Source organism: Mobula birostris, chromosome 5 (genome assembly GCF_030028105.1).
Source record: "Mobula birostris isolate sMobBir1 chromosome 5, sMobBir1.hap1, whole genome shotgun sequence".
NCBI classification, from domain to species: Eukaryota; Metazoa; Chordata; class Chondrichthyes; order Myliobatiformes; family Myliobatidae; genus Mobula; species Mobula birostris.
In genome coordinates, this window is record NC_092374.1 from 168,982,831 (window position 1) to 169,000,126 (window position 17,296).

At 44.5% G+C, this 17,296-nt stretch overlaps 1 protein-coding gene across 1 annotated transcript in view; it reads right to left on the reverse strand.

Annotated features, from left to right (window-relative positions):
- Window positions 1-15,017: 15,017 nt before the first annotated feature.
- LOC140197361 (solute carrier family 15 member 1-like) overlaps window positions 15,018-17,296 on the reverse strand; it is a 59,108-nt gene continuing 56,829 nt past the window's right edge. The window contains exon 23 of the mRNA XM_072257314.1: window positions 15,018-16,086. Within this exon, the coding sequence (XP_072113415.1) occupies window positions 15,889-16,086 (198 nt within the window). The 3' untranslated portion in view covers window positions 15,018-15,888. The remainder of the gene's footprint in view (window positions 16,087-17,296) is intronic.

Consider the following 17,296-nt stretch of genomic DNA (forward strand, 5'->3'; position numbering starts at 1 on the left):
ATAAATTTGCTGATCCAGTTAACCACATTATCATCCAGATAGTTCATATAGGTGACAGAAAAAACAACAGATACAGCACTGATCCCTGCAGCACTCCACTAATCACAGTCAGAATGGCAACCATCTGGTACTGTTCTCTGGCTTCCCCTGCAAAGCCAATGCCTAATCCAATTTAAACCAACGTCTAATCCAATTTAAACCAATGTCTAATCCATACCTTGTCTTGAATTATAAGCGACAGAGCCTTCCTGACCAACCTCCCATGTGGGATCTTATCAAGTGCCTTGCTAAAGTCACTCCCTTGCCTGGTAACTTTCTCAAAACACACTATAATTTTGGTTAGATACAACCTACCAAGCACAAAGCCATGCGGACTATCTTTAATCAGTCCCTGTCTATCCAAATACTCATATATCCAGTCCTTCAGAATACCTTCCAATAACTTTCCCACTACTTATGTCATGTTCACTGCCTATAATTTCCTGGTTTATTGTTAGAGCTTTCTTAAACAAGTGAACAATGTTAGTTCTCCTCCAATCCTCCAGTACCTCACCTGTCACTAAGGATGTTTCAAATATCTCTGCTCAGGCCCTGGCAATTTCTGCACTCACCTTCCACAAGGGCCGAGGGAACAACTTGTCAGGCCTTGGGGATCTATCCACTCTGATTTACCTCAAGGCAGCAAATACCTCCTCCTCAGTAATCTGAATAGGATCCATGACTCCACCACTGCTTTACCTCACTTCTATAGTCTTTGTGTCTATCTCCTGAGTAAATACAGATGCAAAATATCCATTTACGATCTCCCACACCAGCAAGCGCAGGAAGAGCTTCTTCCCTGAGGCTGTGACCCTGCTGAACCTCACATCACAGCGCTAAGCAGTATTGCACCCATATTGTACTGTCTCAGTACTTTTATATTTGTGTGCTGTAGCACTTTTTATTCGCAGTTATTTTGTAAATAACACTATTCTTTGCATTTCTGGTTAGATGCTAACTGCATTTCTTTGGCCTTGTATCTGTACTCGGCACAATGACAATAAAGTTGAATCTAATCTAATCTAATATACCCCACCTGCCTGTACCTGCTATGCACCTCCATCTTTTTCTCAATCAGGGCCTCAATATCTCTCAAATACCAAGGTTCCCTACACCTGTTGTCCTTGCCTTTTATTCTGATTGGCACATACAAGCTTTGTATTCTCAAAATTTCACTTTCAAAGTCCTTCCACTTACCAAGTACATCTTTGCCAGGAAATAGCCTGTCCCAATCCACACTTGCCAGATCCTTTCTGATACCATCAAAATTGGCCTTTCTCCAATTTAGAATCTCAAGCCGAGGACCAGACCTATCCTTTTCCATAATTACTTTGAAACTAATGGCATTATGATCATTAGATGCAAAGTGTTCCCCTACACAGACTTCTGTCACCTGCCCTGTCTCATTCCCTAGTAGGAGATCAAGAGTGCACACTCCCTCATTGGGACTTCTATGCACTGAAAAAGGAAACGTTGCTGAACGCATTTGCCAAACTCTATCTCATCTAGCCCTTTTAGAGTTTGGGAGTCCCAGTCAATACATGGAAAGTTAAATCATCTACTATCACAACCTTATGCTTCTTGCAACAATCTGCGATCTTTCTCCAAACTTGTTTCTCTAAATCCCGTGCACTGTTGGGTGGCCTGTAATATAGGCCCATTAACATGATCATACCTTTTTTATTCCTCTGTTCCACCCATAAAGCCTCTCCCATAAAGTTCACTGCTGTTACATTTTCCCTGACTAGTAATGCTACCTCTCCTCCCTTAATCCTCCTCACTCTATCCCGTCTAAAACAATGGAACCCTGGAACACCGAGGTGCCAGTCTTGCACCCCACCACCACCCGCAGCCACATAGAAACATAGAAAATAGGTGCAGGAGTAGGCCATTCGGCCCTTCGAGCCTGCACCGCCATTCAGTATGATCATGGCTGATCATCCAACTCAGAACCCTGCACCAGCCTTCCCTCCATACCCCCGATCCCTTTAGCCGCAAGGGCCATATCTAACTCCCTCTTAAATATAGCCAATGAACTGGCCTCAACTGTTTCCTGTGGCAGAGAATTCCACAGATGCACCACTCTCTGTGTGAAGAAGTTTTTCCTAATCTCGGTCCTAAAAGGCTTCCCCTTTATCCTCAAACTGTGATATCTCACTAATGGCTACAATATTAGATTAGATTAGATTATGAGGACATGCAGTCCTCTTTTATTGTCATTTAGTAATGCATGCATTAAGAAATGATACAATTTGTTCCTCCAGAATGCTATCACAGAAACACAAGACAAACCAAGACTGAGAAAAACAGACAAAAACCACATAATTATAACATATAGTTACAACAGTGCAAAGCAATACCGTAATTTGATGAAGAACAGACCATGGGCACAGTAAAAAAAAAGTCTCAAAGTCTCTCAAAAGTCCCATCATCTCACGCAGACGGTTGAAGGGAGAAACTCTCCCTGCCATGAGCTTCCAGTGCCGCAAACTCGCTGATGCAGCATCCTGGAAGCACCCGACCACAGTCCGACTCTGAGTCCGTCCGAAAACTTCGAGCCTCCGACCAGCCCTCCGACACCGAGCACCGAGCACCGTCTCTGCCGAGCGCTTCAACCCCGGCCCTGGCAACAGGCAATAGGCAAAGCCGAGGATTTGGGGCCTTCCCCTCCGGAGATTCTCAATTGCATACTAGCAGCGGCAGCGAAGTAAGCATTTCAGAAGTTTCTCCAGATGTCCTCCGTGCTTCTTCACGTCTGTTTCCATCAAATCAGGATTGTGCACGGCCCCTATTTAACAAATACGATATCATTCGGAGCGGCTATCATAATTCCATGTGGTGATCCGTGCCCTGAGCTCATCTGCCTTTCCTACAATGCTCCTTCCATTGAAATATACGTAACTCAGAACATAAGTCTCACTATGCTCAACCTTTTGATTCTTGACTTTGCCTGAGGTCTTAACAACATCTGTCTCCACAAGCACTCCACTATCCGTTCTGGCACTCTTGTTTCCATATCCCTGCGGCTTCTAGTTTAAATCCTGCCATCCCTGCACCTTGCAGTACTAACAAATCTTCCTGCTAGGGTATTAGTTGCCCTACAGTTTAGATGCATACCATTTGTTCTGTACAGGTTCCACCTTACCTGGAAGAGAGCCCAATGATCTAAAAATTTGAAGCCCCTCCTCCTACAACACCTCCATAGCCACGTGTTAAACTGCATGATCTTCCTATTTCAGGCCTCACCAGCATGCGGAACAGGTAGCAATCCTTTGATCACAACCCTGGATGTCCTGTCCTTTAACCTAGCAACTAGCTCTCTGAACTCACTTTGCAGAATCTCGTCCCTCTTCCTATCTATGTCATTGGTACCTACAAGGACCACGACCTTCCACTTAAGAATGCCGAGGACTCAGTCCGAGATTTCCCAGACTCTGGCACCTGGGAGGCAATATTCCATCCAGGAATCTCGTTCTCATTGACAGAACCTTCTTTCTGTTCCCCTAATTAACAAACCCCCAACACCAATGCTCACCTCTTCTCCCCCTTCCCTTCTGAACCAAAGAGCCCAACTTACTGCCAGAGACTTGACTGCTGTGACTTTCCTCTGCTAGGTCATTCCCCCAAAAATTGTATCCAAAGTGGTATAGCTGTTGTTGAGGGGGATTGCCACAGGGGTACTCTGCACTGGCTGTTTAACCACCTTCACCCTCCTGACCTTCACCCAGTTTCCCGTGTCCTGTTCTTTAGGTGGAACTACCTCTCTATATTTACTGTCTGTAACCTCCTCCACTTCCTGAATGATCAGGAGTTCATCTAGTTCCTGCCCCAGCAACTTAATGCAGAGCTTTAGAAGCTGCAGCTGGATGCACTTCTTGCGGGTGAAGTTGTTGGGGGGGACACTAGAGATCTCCTTGCCTTCCCACAGCCCACTTTAGAGGCATTCAACTATCCTGCCTGGCATCCCTGCTGCTTTAACTGTACCATTATAAAAAGGGAATCAACAAATGAACTGAAAAAAATCAACCTAGAGCTTTTTGCCTTCTCTCACTCAAGCCTCTCCTCACTGAAGCCTCAAAGGGCTAAAGCCTCAAATCGTCACTCTAACACTGTCCACTCCAACAATAGCCACTCCACCAAAGGCTGCTCCCTGCCTTATTATTATTTGCCTTCACTGATGAATCCTGATCTCTGATTGGCCTCTGCTCCAACACTGATGCACTGCCACAGACCTGTGAGAGTCACCTCTTCTCTTACTCCCAACTTCTGATTGGCCACTGTTCAAATGCTGTTCAAACACTTGTTGCTGGGTATTTCCATGCCTGACAACAGACCCCCAAAGCAGGTACCCTATTCTGAGCTCATTCCTGGGAAAAGGCTACAACATTATCAGGGGGAACCATTCATGACGTGCATCAGGCCACATTGAAGAAAAGCAATTTCCCCACTGACTCCTGGGAACTTATGGCCCTTGACCACTTAAAATAGAGATGGAACATTCAATATGATAATGACAACCTCAAGGTCAAGTATGAGTAGAAGTAAAGGAAAGAGTGCAATACATCACATACTACCCACTCAACTCCAAAGACTATGGGTGCTTGATACATTCAGGGCTGGTGTATCCAGAGAGCCGTGCCTGTCACAGCTCAGTACTGCCCTCTACTGGCTCGGAAGGCACACCACATGCCAGTCAACATTTCACCCCTCCCAACTAATCAATGCACATGTAATCATTGGCCACCTTAATTGGATTAACCCATCTAGCACCAAGCTGTTGGCCCCCCGGTGAATCACCTGGGCTGGACCTGCCAGCACCCTGGCCTATAAAGGGTGCTACATGTGCTTAGCTCGCTCTCTTTTTTGCTGTTGGTGAGTTGTGCATTGAATAGGGTTTTGGGAGCGTTTATTGTTGTCGCTGTAGCAGAGAGCTGTGCCTGCCCGCAGTCAAGGGGTTGCAGGTATTGTAGTTACTTTTCCCTTGCTTGTATATGTACCTGTATTCTGTCCCCACACCGTTTTCCCATGTATTGTACTGCTGATCCAACTTTTCCCATGCTCATCTATTCTAAGCACGGTTGTGCGAATATTGTAGCCACTTGTGTTGTCCCCAAGCTCTTCTCCCCTTGTAAATAAACTCCTTACTGTTAAAACTGTGTGTCCAGAATCCTTGCCTTGAGACCCACAGAATCTGTCTCATTTCCATCACAACAGCTGGGTTTTGGGGGAATGGGAGGAATCAGATTAAGAAAAGGTTTGATTTAAGATTAACTTTGTCACTTATACATTGAAACGTACAGTGAAATGTGCCATTTGAATCAAATCAGCGAAGATTGAGCTGAGCAGCCCAGAAGTGTCGCCAAGCTTCTAACGCCAACCGAGCGCGGCCACACATCATTAAACCTAAGCATACGTTTTTGGAACACACAGTGGTGGGAATCATATCTGGCAGCTGGCACTGTAAAGTAATCACACTATCACGAATCAGGCGAGGAATAGGATTACCATTCTTAGTAAGTGGGCCACGGGCTGAATGGCCAATTTCTATCCATTCAGATCCTTCGTCCTCTGGAATTTCGGACACCTTGTCGATCCTCACTACCAAGCTCCCTGCTGCCCCCGTGTCATGTTCCATGCAGAACTGCCGATGTTTCTCCCTTCCCCTAAAAACACGAAAGCATTTGATGCTCAGAGTACCCCAGCGGGTTTCTCTCACTCCCTCATTGTCATTATCGTGTCGCACAGCACAGAAAGGAGACTTTCGGCCCATCATATTCATGCTGATCTTGATGTCCATCCACCCATATCCCAATTGCCTGCACTGGATCAAAATCCTTCGATGCCATGCCTGTTCAATTGCTTGTATTAATGGCTCCTAAACTACAGTCAGTGGCCAGTTTATTAGGTATCTTTTGTAACTAAAGAAGTGGCCACTGAGTGTGGGTTTGTAGTCTGCTGCTGTAGCCCGTCGACTTCAAGGTTCGATGTGCTGTGCGTTCAGAGATGCTATTCTGCATTCCACTGTCGTAACACATGTTTATTTGAGTTACTGTCGCCTTCCGTAAGACCATAAAGTACAGGAGCAGAATTAGGCCATTTGGCCCATTGAGTCTGCACCATCATAGCGGATCCATATCCCTCTCAGGCCCAATCACCTGCCTTCTCCCTGTAACTGTTCATGCCCTGACTAATCAAGAAACTATCAACCTCTGTCTTAAACATACCCAATGACTTGGCCTCCATAACTGCTGGTGGCAATATATTCCACAGATTTACCACATCCTCTGGTGAAAAAAAAATCCTCATCGCCATTCTAAATGGAAGTCCCTCTATTCCGAAGCTGTATCCTTTGGTCCTAGACTCCCCCAGCATAGGAAACATCCTCTCCATATCCACACTATCGAGGCAGCATCGACAGGTTTCAATGGGATTCCCCCTCGTTCTTCTGAATTCCAGTGAGTACAGGCCATGTACTGAAGACCTGTGCTGACCATCTGGCTGGTGTGTTCACGGATATCTTCAACCTCTTGTGGTGTGGTACCCACCTACTTCAAGCAGCCTTTAATCGTACCGGTGCCCAAGACAAGTGTGGTAACCTCTTTCAGTGACTATTGCTCAGTGGCACTTACATCCACAGTGATGAAGTGTTTTGAGAGACTGGTATTGAAGCATATCAGCTCCTGTCTGAATGGTGGCTTGGGTTCACTCTTCCTTGCCTACTGAAGCAATAGGTCTGTAGCAGATGCCATTTCATTGGCTTTCCTCCCAACCCTGGAACACCTGGACAGCAAAGGTGCATACATCAGGATGCTCTTTATTGATCACAGTTCAGTATTTAATATAAACATCCACCTCAAAACTAAACAGTAAACTCCAAGACCTGGGCCTCAATACCCAATTGTGCAATTTGTTCCTGGATTTCCTCACTTACAGACCTCAGTCAGTTTGGATTGGCAAAAGCATCTCCTCCACAATCTCCATCAGTACAGGAGCACTATGGGGATGTGTAGTTAGCCCATTGGTCTACTCGCTTTACACCCATGACCGTGTGGCTAAGAGCAGCTCCAATACCATATACAAGTTCGCTGATGACACTCTGTTGAGGGCCATATCAAAGGTGGTGATGAATCAGCATACAGTAGGGAGATGGAAAATTTGACTGAATGGTGTAATAACAACAACCTCTCACTCAATGTCAATAAGACCAAGGAACAGATTGTAGACTTCAGGAGAAGGAAACCAGAAATCCATGAGCCAGTACTCATCGGAAGATCAAAGGTGGAGAGGGACAGCAACTTTAAATTCCTGGGTGTTACTATCTCAGAGGACCTGTCCTGGACCCATCATATAAATATAATTGCAAATAAAGCACAACAGTGCCTCTACTTCCTCAGCAATCTGCAGAGGTTCAGCATGTCATCGGAAACCTTGGCAAACTTCTTTTCGATGTGTGTTGAAAAGTGTGCTGACCAGCTGCATTATGGACTGGTATGGGAACACCAATGCTTTTGAATGGAAAACCCTACAGAAGGTAGTGAATTTGGCCCAGTACATCACAGGTAAACCCTCCCAACCATTGAGCACATCTCCATGAAACACTGTCATGGAAAAGCAGCATCCATCATCAGAGATCCTCACCACCCAGGCCATGCTCTTTTCTCGCTGCTGCCATCAGGTAGAAGCTACAGTTGCCTCTTGACTCGCACCATCACATTCAAGAACAGTTACTACTCCTCAACCATCAGGATCTTGAATAAAAGGGATAACTTCACTCATTCTACTTCTGGTGTTCCCACAACCGATGGCATCACTTTAAGGACTCATTATCTTGTTATTTCACACTCTAGTTATTTATTGCTATTTATTTATATTTGCATTTGCATGTTTTTTTTGTTCTCGATCCTGTTTACAGTTACTGTTCTATAGATTTGCTAAGTATGCCCACAGAAAAAGAATCTCAGGATTGTATGTGGTGACTAATGTTTCCTTTAAGGCGTATGCGTGTGCACATGCACACACATCTTTTGCTACTAGCACACAAAGGAATTTAAATTGCACACAAAAGGTTGTCACTCTCTACCTTGTTGGGATGTTGAGTATATTTCATGATTGTACACAATCACATTTCCTTTTCTGGTCTCTGATGCGGACGGTGTTGATAAGGTGAAGTTTCTGATGATTTGTGTGCAGATTTTATACTGGCTTATTTATACAGTTTTCATTTAAAACATTATTCAGTGTGCATATGTTGTTGTCACTGAGCAAAAGATTGTACACCACAAGATTTTTGTGCACACTGGTCATTACAAATTAGAGGGAACTTTGGTGGTGACATCTATGTACTCTGATAATAAATTTTACTTTGAACTTTGAAATGTAAATATTAATTCTATCACAAGAGGGAGACAGTAGTCTTAATTTATTTTGCTAAATACAAAACTTTGAAGGTTGCTCAGAAGGGCACAAAGCTGAACAGAGAGGAAGAGAAAGATAGAGAGATAGGTAGCTAGAGAGAGTGGGAGAGAGAGAAAAACACGGGAAGAGGGAGAGAAAGAGTTAAAGATAGGGAGAGTTAGAGAGGAATAGAAAAGCAATGGAGAAAATAGAGAAGAGACAGTAAAAATAGAGTGAGTGAGAGAGGGGGAAGTGAAAATGGGAAAAACACCAAGAGTGTTTGTTCCCTGGAAATGGAAAAAATTCAGTGTTCATATCATTGGATTATTAGGCTAAGCAGGTGGAATATGAGGAATCATTCTTCTAGCTTGTGTTTGGTCTCACCGTGGCAGAGAAGGTCAAGCATGGACATGTCAGTGTAGGAAAGAGAAGGGGAGTTGAAATGATATGGAAATGGAAGTTCAAGATGGCCACTGTGGACAGAGAACAGGTAGCCACATCCATGCCTGGCCTCGCTGATCTCGAGGAGGTCACATGGAAGGCACTGAGTGCAGTAGGTGAGGTATGAGGAGAATTTTCTTTAAATTTCTTAAAGTTCTTTAAACTTGTGAAAGTAACAGTGAATGGCATCAAAATTGAAGCTAAAGAACAATTAAAGGTGGAGAGAGAGGAAACTAGCTCTGACGGTCAGAGGAATGAACGTACGTTTGGAATAAGATAATATTATGAAAACTTCTTGATGTCTGTAATTGCTATTCCTCTCTGTGTCTTGTGCCTGTGCCATAAGGTGGCAAACTTGCCATTTCTTCAGCATTTTTGTCTGTCTTTTACAAGGCTGAGTCACTAGCTCGATGCTCAACACTGCATGGATGGAAAATGTGCAAGAATCCAAACGGATTTGAATCCCGCAAACACGAGGAAATCTGCAGATGCTGGAAATTCAAGCAACACACATCAAAGTTGCTGGTGAATGCAGCAGGCCAGGCAGCATCTCTAGGAAGAGGTACAGTCGACGTTTCAGGCCGAGACCCTTCGTCAGGACTAACTGAAAGAAGAGCTAGTAAGAGATTTGAAGGTGGGAGGGGGAGGGGGAGGGGGAGGGGGAGATCCAAAATGATAGGAGAAGACAGGAGGGGGAGGGATGGAGCCAAGAGCTGGACAGTTGATTGGCAAAAGGGATATGAGAGGATCATGGGACAGGAGGCCAAGGGAGAAAGAAAAGTGGGGGGGATCCCAGAGGATGGGCAAGGGGTATAGTGAGAGGGACAGAGGGAGAAAAAGGAGAGAGAGAAAAAGAATGTGTGTATATAAATAAATAACGGATGGGGTACGAGGCGGAGGTGGGGCATTAGCGGAAGTTTGAGAAGTCAATGTTCATGCCATCAGGTTGAAGGCTACCCAGACGGAATATAAGGTGTTGTTCCTCCAACCTTGAGTGTGGCTTCATCTTTACAGTAGAAGAGGCCGTGGATAGACATGTCAGAATGGGAATGGGACATGGAATTAAAATGTGTGGCCACTGGGAGATCCTGCTTTCTCTGGTGGACAGAGTGTAGATATTCAGCAAAGCGGTCTCCCAGTCTGCGTTGGGTGTTGCCAATATATAGAAGGCCACATCGGGAGCACCGGGTGCAGTATATCACCCCAGCCGACTCACAGGTGAAGTGTCGCCTCACCTGGAAGGACTGTCAGGGGCCCTGAATGATGGTGAGGGAGGAAGTGTAAGGGCATGTGTAGCACTTGTTCCGCTTACAAGGATAAGTGCCAGGAGGGAGATCGGTGGGGAGGGATGGGGGGGACGAATGGACAAGGGAGTCGCAATCCCTGCAGAAAGCGGGGGGGGGGGGGAAGGGAAAGGTGTGCTTAGTGGTGGGATCCCGTTGGAGGTGGCGGAAGTTACGGAGAATAATATGTTGGACCCGGAGGCTGGTGGGGTGATAGGTGAGGACAAGGGAAACCCTATTCCTAGTGGGGTGGCGGGAAGATGGAGTGAGAGCAGATGTGCGTGAAATGGGGGAGATGCGTTTGAGAGCAGAGTTGATAGTGGAGGAAGGGAAGCCCCTTTCTTTAAAAAAGGAGGACATCTCCCTCGTCCTGGAATGAAAAACCTCATCCTGAGAGCAGATGTGGCGGAGACGGAGGAATTGCGAGAAGGGAATGGCATTTTTGCAAGAGACAGGGTGAGAAGAGGAATAGTTCAGACAGCTGTGAGAGTCAGTAGGCTTATAGTAGACATCAGCAGATAAGCTGTCTCCAGAGATAGAGACAGAAGAATCTAGAAAGGGGAGGGAGGTGTCGGAAATGGACCAGGTAAACTTGAGGGCAGGGTGAAAGTTGGAGGCAAAGTTAATGAAGTCAACGAACTTAGCATGCGTGCAGGAAGCAGCGCCAATGCAGTCGTCGATGTAGCAAAGGAAAAGTGGAGGACAGATACCAGAATAGGTTTGGAACAAGGATTGTTCCACAAAGCCAACAAAAAGGCAGGCATAGCTAGGACCCATATGGGTGCCCATAGCTACACCTTTAGTTTGGAGGAAGTGGGAGAAGCCAAAGGAGAAATTATTAAGAGTAAGCACCAATTCCACTAGACGGAGCAGAGTGGTGGTAGAGGGGAACTGGTTAGGTTTGGAATCCAAAAAGAAGCAGAGAGCTTTGAGACCTTCCTGATGGGGGATGGAAGTATAGAGGGACTGGACATCCATGGTGAAAATAAAGTGGTGGGGGCCAGGGAAGTTAAAATCATCGAAAAGTTTAAGAGCGTGAGAAGCGTCATGAACATAGGTGGGAAGGGATTGAACAAGGGGGGATAAAACAGTGTTGAGGTATAAGTAATGAGTTCGGTGGGGCAGGAGCAAGCTGAGACAATAGGTCTACCAAGACAGGCAGGTTTGTGGATCTTGGGTAGGAGGTAGAAACGGGAAGTGCAGGGTGTGGGAACTATAAGGTTGGTAGCAGTGGATGGGAGATCCCCAGAGCGGATAAAGATTTGAATCCCCCACCGCTCACCTCGAAGTCCAGTGCTGAAGCCACTACACTGCTGGTTAGTATCTATGGATGTCCATAAACTGGGCATTTGTAGCACAGGGATGTCCTGTTAGTAAACTTTTAAAAAAGTCTCAACTTTATCTCCTGTCAGAAAGAAGTCACATTGCATAATTTGAAACGAAACAAGAAGAGTCCTGATGAAGGATCTTGGCCCAAAACATCAACTGTTTACTCATTTCCATAGATTCAATCTGGTCTGTTGAGTTCCTCCAACTTTTGGTGTGTATGACTTTGATTTCCAGCATCTGTGGATTTTCTCTTGTTTGAGAATCAGTTTGCCACTTACTCTTCAAATCAGATCTTTCTTGGAACACATATATCAAGGACCCAGTCTCAATTGAGGATTCTTTCCAGAGGACACTGACAGCTCTTCTGTCCATGACAGGCTCCATGAATTACTGGACCACCTGGTCTCTCCATCTGTCATCTGCCATCTAATCACAGGTAGCACCTCAGACTCCAGGTGACTGTAGAATCATTTCCTTTCCCTATGAGTGAAGAGTTTGCTTTGAGATCTTGCTAACACCGCCCAGCTTAGTGGGTAATATTCCCAAAGCAGTGTTCAGTTTTGCAGGTGACAGGTTTGCAGATGACACTGCTGTAGTGGGCTGCTTCTCAAATATTGATGAGTCAGAATACAGGAAGGAGATAGAGAGGTTGGTGACATGGCGTCATGGCAACAACCTTTCCCTCAGTGTCAGCAAAAGGAAGTGGGGTGCTCCACATGCTCTTGCTTACATCAGCAGAGCAGAGGCTGAGAGTATTGAGAGCTTCAACTTTATCAGAGTGGACATCACTGATAGCCTGTCCTAGTCCCACCATATCAATGCCACGGTCAAGAAAGCTCACCAGTGCCTCTACTTTCTCGGGAGGCTAAAATATTTGGTATGTCCCCTTTGATCCTGACCTATTTTTATTGATGCACCACAGAAAGCATCCTATTCGGACGCATCAAGGCTTAATATGACTCTTGCTCTGCCCATGACTGCAAGCGACAGTAGAGAGCTGTGGACACAGCTCAGCGTGTTATGGAAACCATCCTTCCTTCCATGGTCTACACTTCTAGCTGCCTCAGTAAAGCAGCCAGCATATCCAAAGACAGTTTGTTTTCTCCCCTCTCCCACTGAGCAGAAAATACTCAAGCCTGAAAGCACGTACCACTACGCTTAAGGACTATTGAATGGTTCCCTTCTACAATAAGTCAGACTCTTGACCTCACAATCTGCCTTGTTATGACCTTGCACCTTATTGTCTACCTGCACTGCACTTTCTCTGTAACACCTTATTCTGCATCCTGTTATAGCTTTTCCCTTGTACTACCTCAATGCATTGACGTGATGAAATGATTTGCCTGGATAGGATGCAAGATAACGTTTTTCACTGTACCTCGGTGTCTGTGCCAATTTACCGATCTTCAATCATCTTTGCAAAGGAATGTCCATTTCAAGAAGTTTCAAATTACATATCAGGAGTTGACAGAGGTCAGAAATTTGATAACTATCAAGAACTTGAAAACTGAATGAGGAGAATCAGACTTGAGGCTACCTAATATACCATGGCTGAAACAAAGAGCAAGTCCATCAAATCACCCTGGCCCCTAACCCTCAAACCCACCACACATAAAGAACAGATTGATCCTGGTTTTGATCCTCAGACAGTTTTAGGATGAGAGATGGTAGTTAGAATTCCAGATCCTCGATGGTCTGGGTGTGGGGAAGAATCCTAAGAGCTGACACTACTCCCAAACACTAGCATCTACTCCCTTGTTCTAGATTACCACATCCAGAGGAAAGAACTTCTCTCTCTCAACCCATGTGACGTCTTTGTTTAGTTAAACACTTCAGACAGATTCCAGCTCTCCCTTGATCTTTGACTCCCTAATCAATGGAGATTAGCAACATCACTCAAATTATTTTGGACTAAAATTGACTTTTTTTTATTCTAATTGTGTTCTTTCTTGCAAAAAAATGTTTAATTCATGTTATTCTTGTGAATGCTACTTAGCTGATGCCAATGTGCCCATGATGCTGTTGCAGGCAAGTTTCTTAACGACTCATGCATACATAAGACATAGGAGCAGAATTAGGCCATTCAGCCCATGCCGTTTCATCATGGCTGATCCCGGATCCCACGCATGAATTGTGCTTATGGCAATGACCTTGAGTTTAACTAAATTTCCGCTGTCAGGAAGGACCATAGTAGCACATGAAGAGGGTCTGCACCATGCTAGACATCTTGCTGGTCCTTCATTGTCCTGGGGTCTAAATCAAGGATCTGCCTCCAGGATTGCAGTGAGGCGATTGAAGAAGACAGTTCATTACCAGGTTCTCCAGCGCAGGTATGGTTTTGTAATAAATGCAGAGCTTATTAGCAAAGATGAACGTGAGGCTGCCTTTGCAACATGGGGGACAAGAACACAGGGGACATATAAAACAGAGAGAGACACGAAGAGACTGCTGATGCTGGAATCTGAAGCAAAAACAAACAATCCGCGGGAAGAACTCAGTGGACCAGGCAGCATCTGTGGAAGGATAGGATAACTGACATTTCAGATTAAGACCCTCCAATTCTGGGAGGATAGTGGGGAGCTGGGAGACAGCCAGTATAAAGAGGTGAGGCAGGAGCTGGCAAGCGATAAGTGGATATGGTGATGATAGGTTGATGGGCTGGTGGAACCAAGTGGTGGAGAGAGTGAAAGAGGCCAGAAGGTGTTAAGTGGAAGCAACAAAGGGCTGCAGGTGATGAAGTCTGATAGGAGAGGAAGCTGGAGCTTAGATCCAGATAGGGGAGGTGGGAGGCCAGTTGGAAACAGTAGGAGGAGGCGATGGGGGCGGTGGCAGCCCAGTGTGAAAAGTGTGTGGTGAAGGACAGATGCAACTAGGTGGGAAATGGGCAATAAACTGGGTAACAGGGTGGTGGTGGTGGGGGAGGGAGAGTTGAGGATTAGAAAAGAAGGGGGTACGTGAAAGGGCCTGGGCGGATCAGAAAAAAGATAAAGGGCACATAGTGGGAGCAGGTTACAGGAAGATTGAGAATTCAATATTCGTGCTGTTTGGTTGTAGACTATCAAGGCAGAGTTATTGAGGTAAATCACATGAGAAAATCTGCAGATGCTGGACAGAGCAACACACAGAAAATGCTGGAGGAACTCAGCAGGTCTGGCAGCATCTATGGAAAAGAGTAAACAGTCAACAGTTCAGGCCGAGACGCTTCATCAGGCATTATGACGAGTGGCTCCTCGAGTTTGCATTTGGCTCCATCCTGGAGTGGAGGAGGCTGAGGACAGACAGGTTAGTGTGGGAGTGGGGTGGAGAGTTAAAATGGCTGGCAACCAAGAGCTCCAGACAGCCTGGAAACAAAGCAAGGTAGTTACCTAGTCTGCACTTGTTCTCAACAATGCAGCGGAGGCCACACCGAGAGCACCAAATGCAGTAGACAAGGTTAAAAGTGAGTAGTTTTATTTGGCACATGTACAGCAAAACATGGAAACATAGAGTGAAATGCTTCATTTGCGTCAACGACCGTCACAGCCCGAAGATGTAATGGAGCCAACCCGCAAGTGCTTCCATCGCCAACATAGCATGCCCTCAACTTACTAACCCAAACTCATACGTCTTTGGGCTGGGGAGGAAACCCACACGGTCACAGGGAGAACACGCAAACTCTTTAGAGACAACGGCAGAAATTGAACTCTAACGACTATGGTACTGTGTAACATAACACACACATTACCATGTATTGTGTAATAGAACACAAATAAATCCATTTTAAAATTGAGAAATATATTGACATATAAAAAGTTATCAACTTTAATATCTGCTTTTATACCTTCTTCAACATGTATGAAACTTAAGCACAATCCTCCTTGAAGCAGTCAGGCTGTTTTGGAAAGGGTTTTGCTGATCAAGCCAAGTTACCTTGGTGGGCACTGTTAAACACTAGCAGGATTTCAGAGTATTAAAGCTGTTTTAGATGGGGAAGGGGTGGGCTTTCACCTTCTTGTTGCTTTGTCTGAAGTTGCAATAATGTACAGAATTAAGAACAAATACATCCTTGAAGTATTGCAATATTTCATATAAATATATAACCAGAATTAAAACTAATATATAAACATGTCAAACCTAAAGTGGACACTTTAGGACATCAATCAACACCAGGGGGCAGATATGAGCTTCAAGTTATGAAGAGACATGAAAATGAGTATTTCAGTTTCAAATGTCTTTACTTGGGCTCTTCTTCAACTTTTGGGAATAATACTGAAACTCCGGCTGGTATAGACAATGAAGAAAATATTCACTGTGAAGGACTTCTAACTAAGGAACCAATGTCACACTTGAGTTTCGTATTGAGGCAAGTGCCAGCCCATGGGTCTAGTCCATGTGGGTATGTCTAGTTGTGGAACAGAAATCTTTAGAGTTCTGACTGGGCTGTTGGATAACTTGTGCCTATGACACCGTTTAATTCTCTCTCTTTATTTTTGCTTCGTTCCTTTTCCTCAAACTCAGCCTCCACTTCCTTTGGGTCCACGTACGTATAGAACCTGGCCATGATGCCAAATATTACGCAAACAGTCACCAAGAGAGCAGCAAACAAAATGTACTCGGCCCACTGAAAAAGAGAGAAAAATAATTAGCAATGGAACTTGGAATATCAAAAAGACTCAGACCACTCATACAGTGAACTATTGCAATCTCAATAAACTTAACAGACTTTAATAGGATCTAGTAGTGTCCTTTTTCTGAGGATGTATCTGCTAGGATGTACAAGGGGAGACAAGTGGATGTAAGATGTATCAAGTTCAGAAGGCAGTTATCCCTCAATATCACCTCTCTGAACAAGAAGGCACAGCAGCAACTCCACTTCCTAAGGGGATTGAGGATTGAGGCAAGCGAGACTCCACCTCAAACATCTGAACTGAACTCCTCAGGAGCACCATCGAAAGTGTCCTGACAAGCTGCATCTCCATCTGGTATGGGAGCAGCCGAGCACTGGACCAGAAATCCCTACAAATGACTGTGAAGATTATCAAAGATCCCACCCATCCATCCAACATCCTCTTTGACTTTCTACCATCAAGCAAGAGACTCCAATGCATAAAGACAAGAATGGTCAGGACCGGAGGAAGTTTCTTCCCTCAGGCCATTAGGCTCCTGAATCCCCTGCCACATCACATTCGAAGTATGATCGGTTAACCTGTTCTCTACCAGGCGGTATTTAATTTATGCACTTACTTTGTTTATTTAAGCATATCTCATCTGTAGATTTTATTCTTACTTTCCCAAGTTACTGTGTGTTATATGTACTACTGTGCTCTAAACCCAGGTTTGGAGGAACATTGTCTTATTTTATGGTATAAATGATGTAGTTAAATGACAATAAACTTGACTTGACTTGAAAAGATTAAAAAATGGCCAATAATGTTGGGTTTTGTGTATTGGTACAGAAAGAGGATCTGCTCTGAATTTAATAATATTAATAAATGCCTTATTGACCCCAAGTGGGATTTTTTTTGTTACAGCAGCAACATTTAAAAACACACTTAGCAGTGTGCAGACTTAAATGATAATAATAATACACAAAATGATTATGTACCAATGTGCAATAATGCCAAAGTCAAAGTGAAAGTAATTTATTATCAATGGACATATATGTTACCACGTACAACCTTCAGATTAATTTTCCTGCAGGAATTTACAGGAAAATAAAGAAATATAATAAAATATATGAAAACTTATACATGGTTTTTCATAAATTTTATTGGGTTTGTAGAGAAGAAGGGCTTATTGTGGGAAATTCTATTGTCAGTCCTCACTGACAA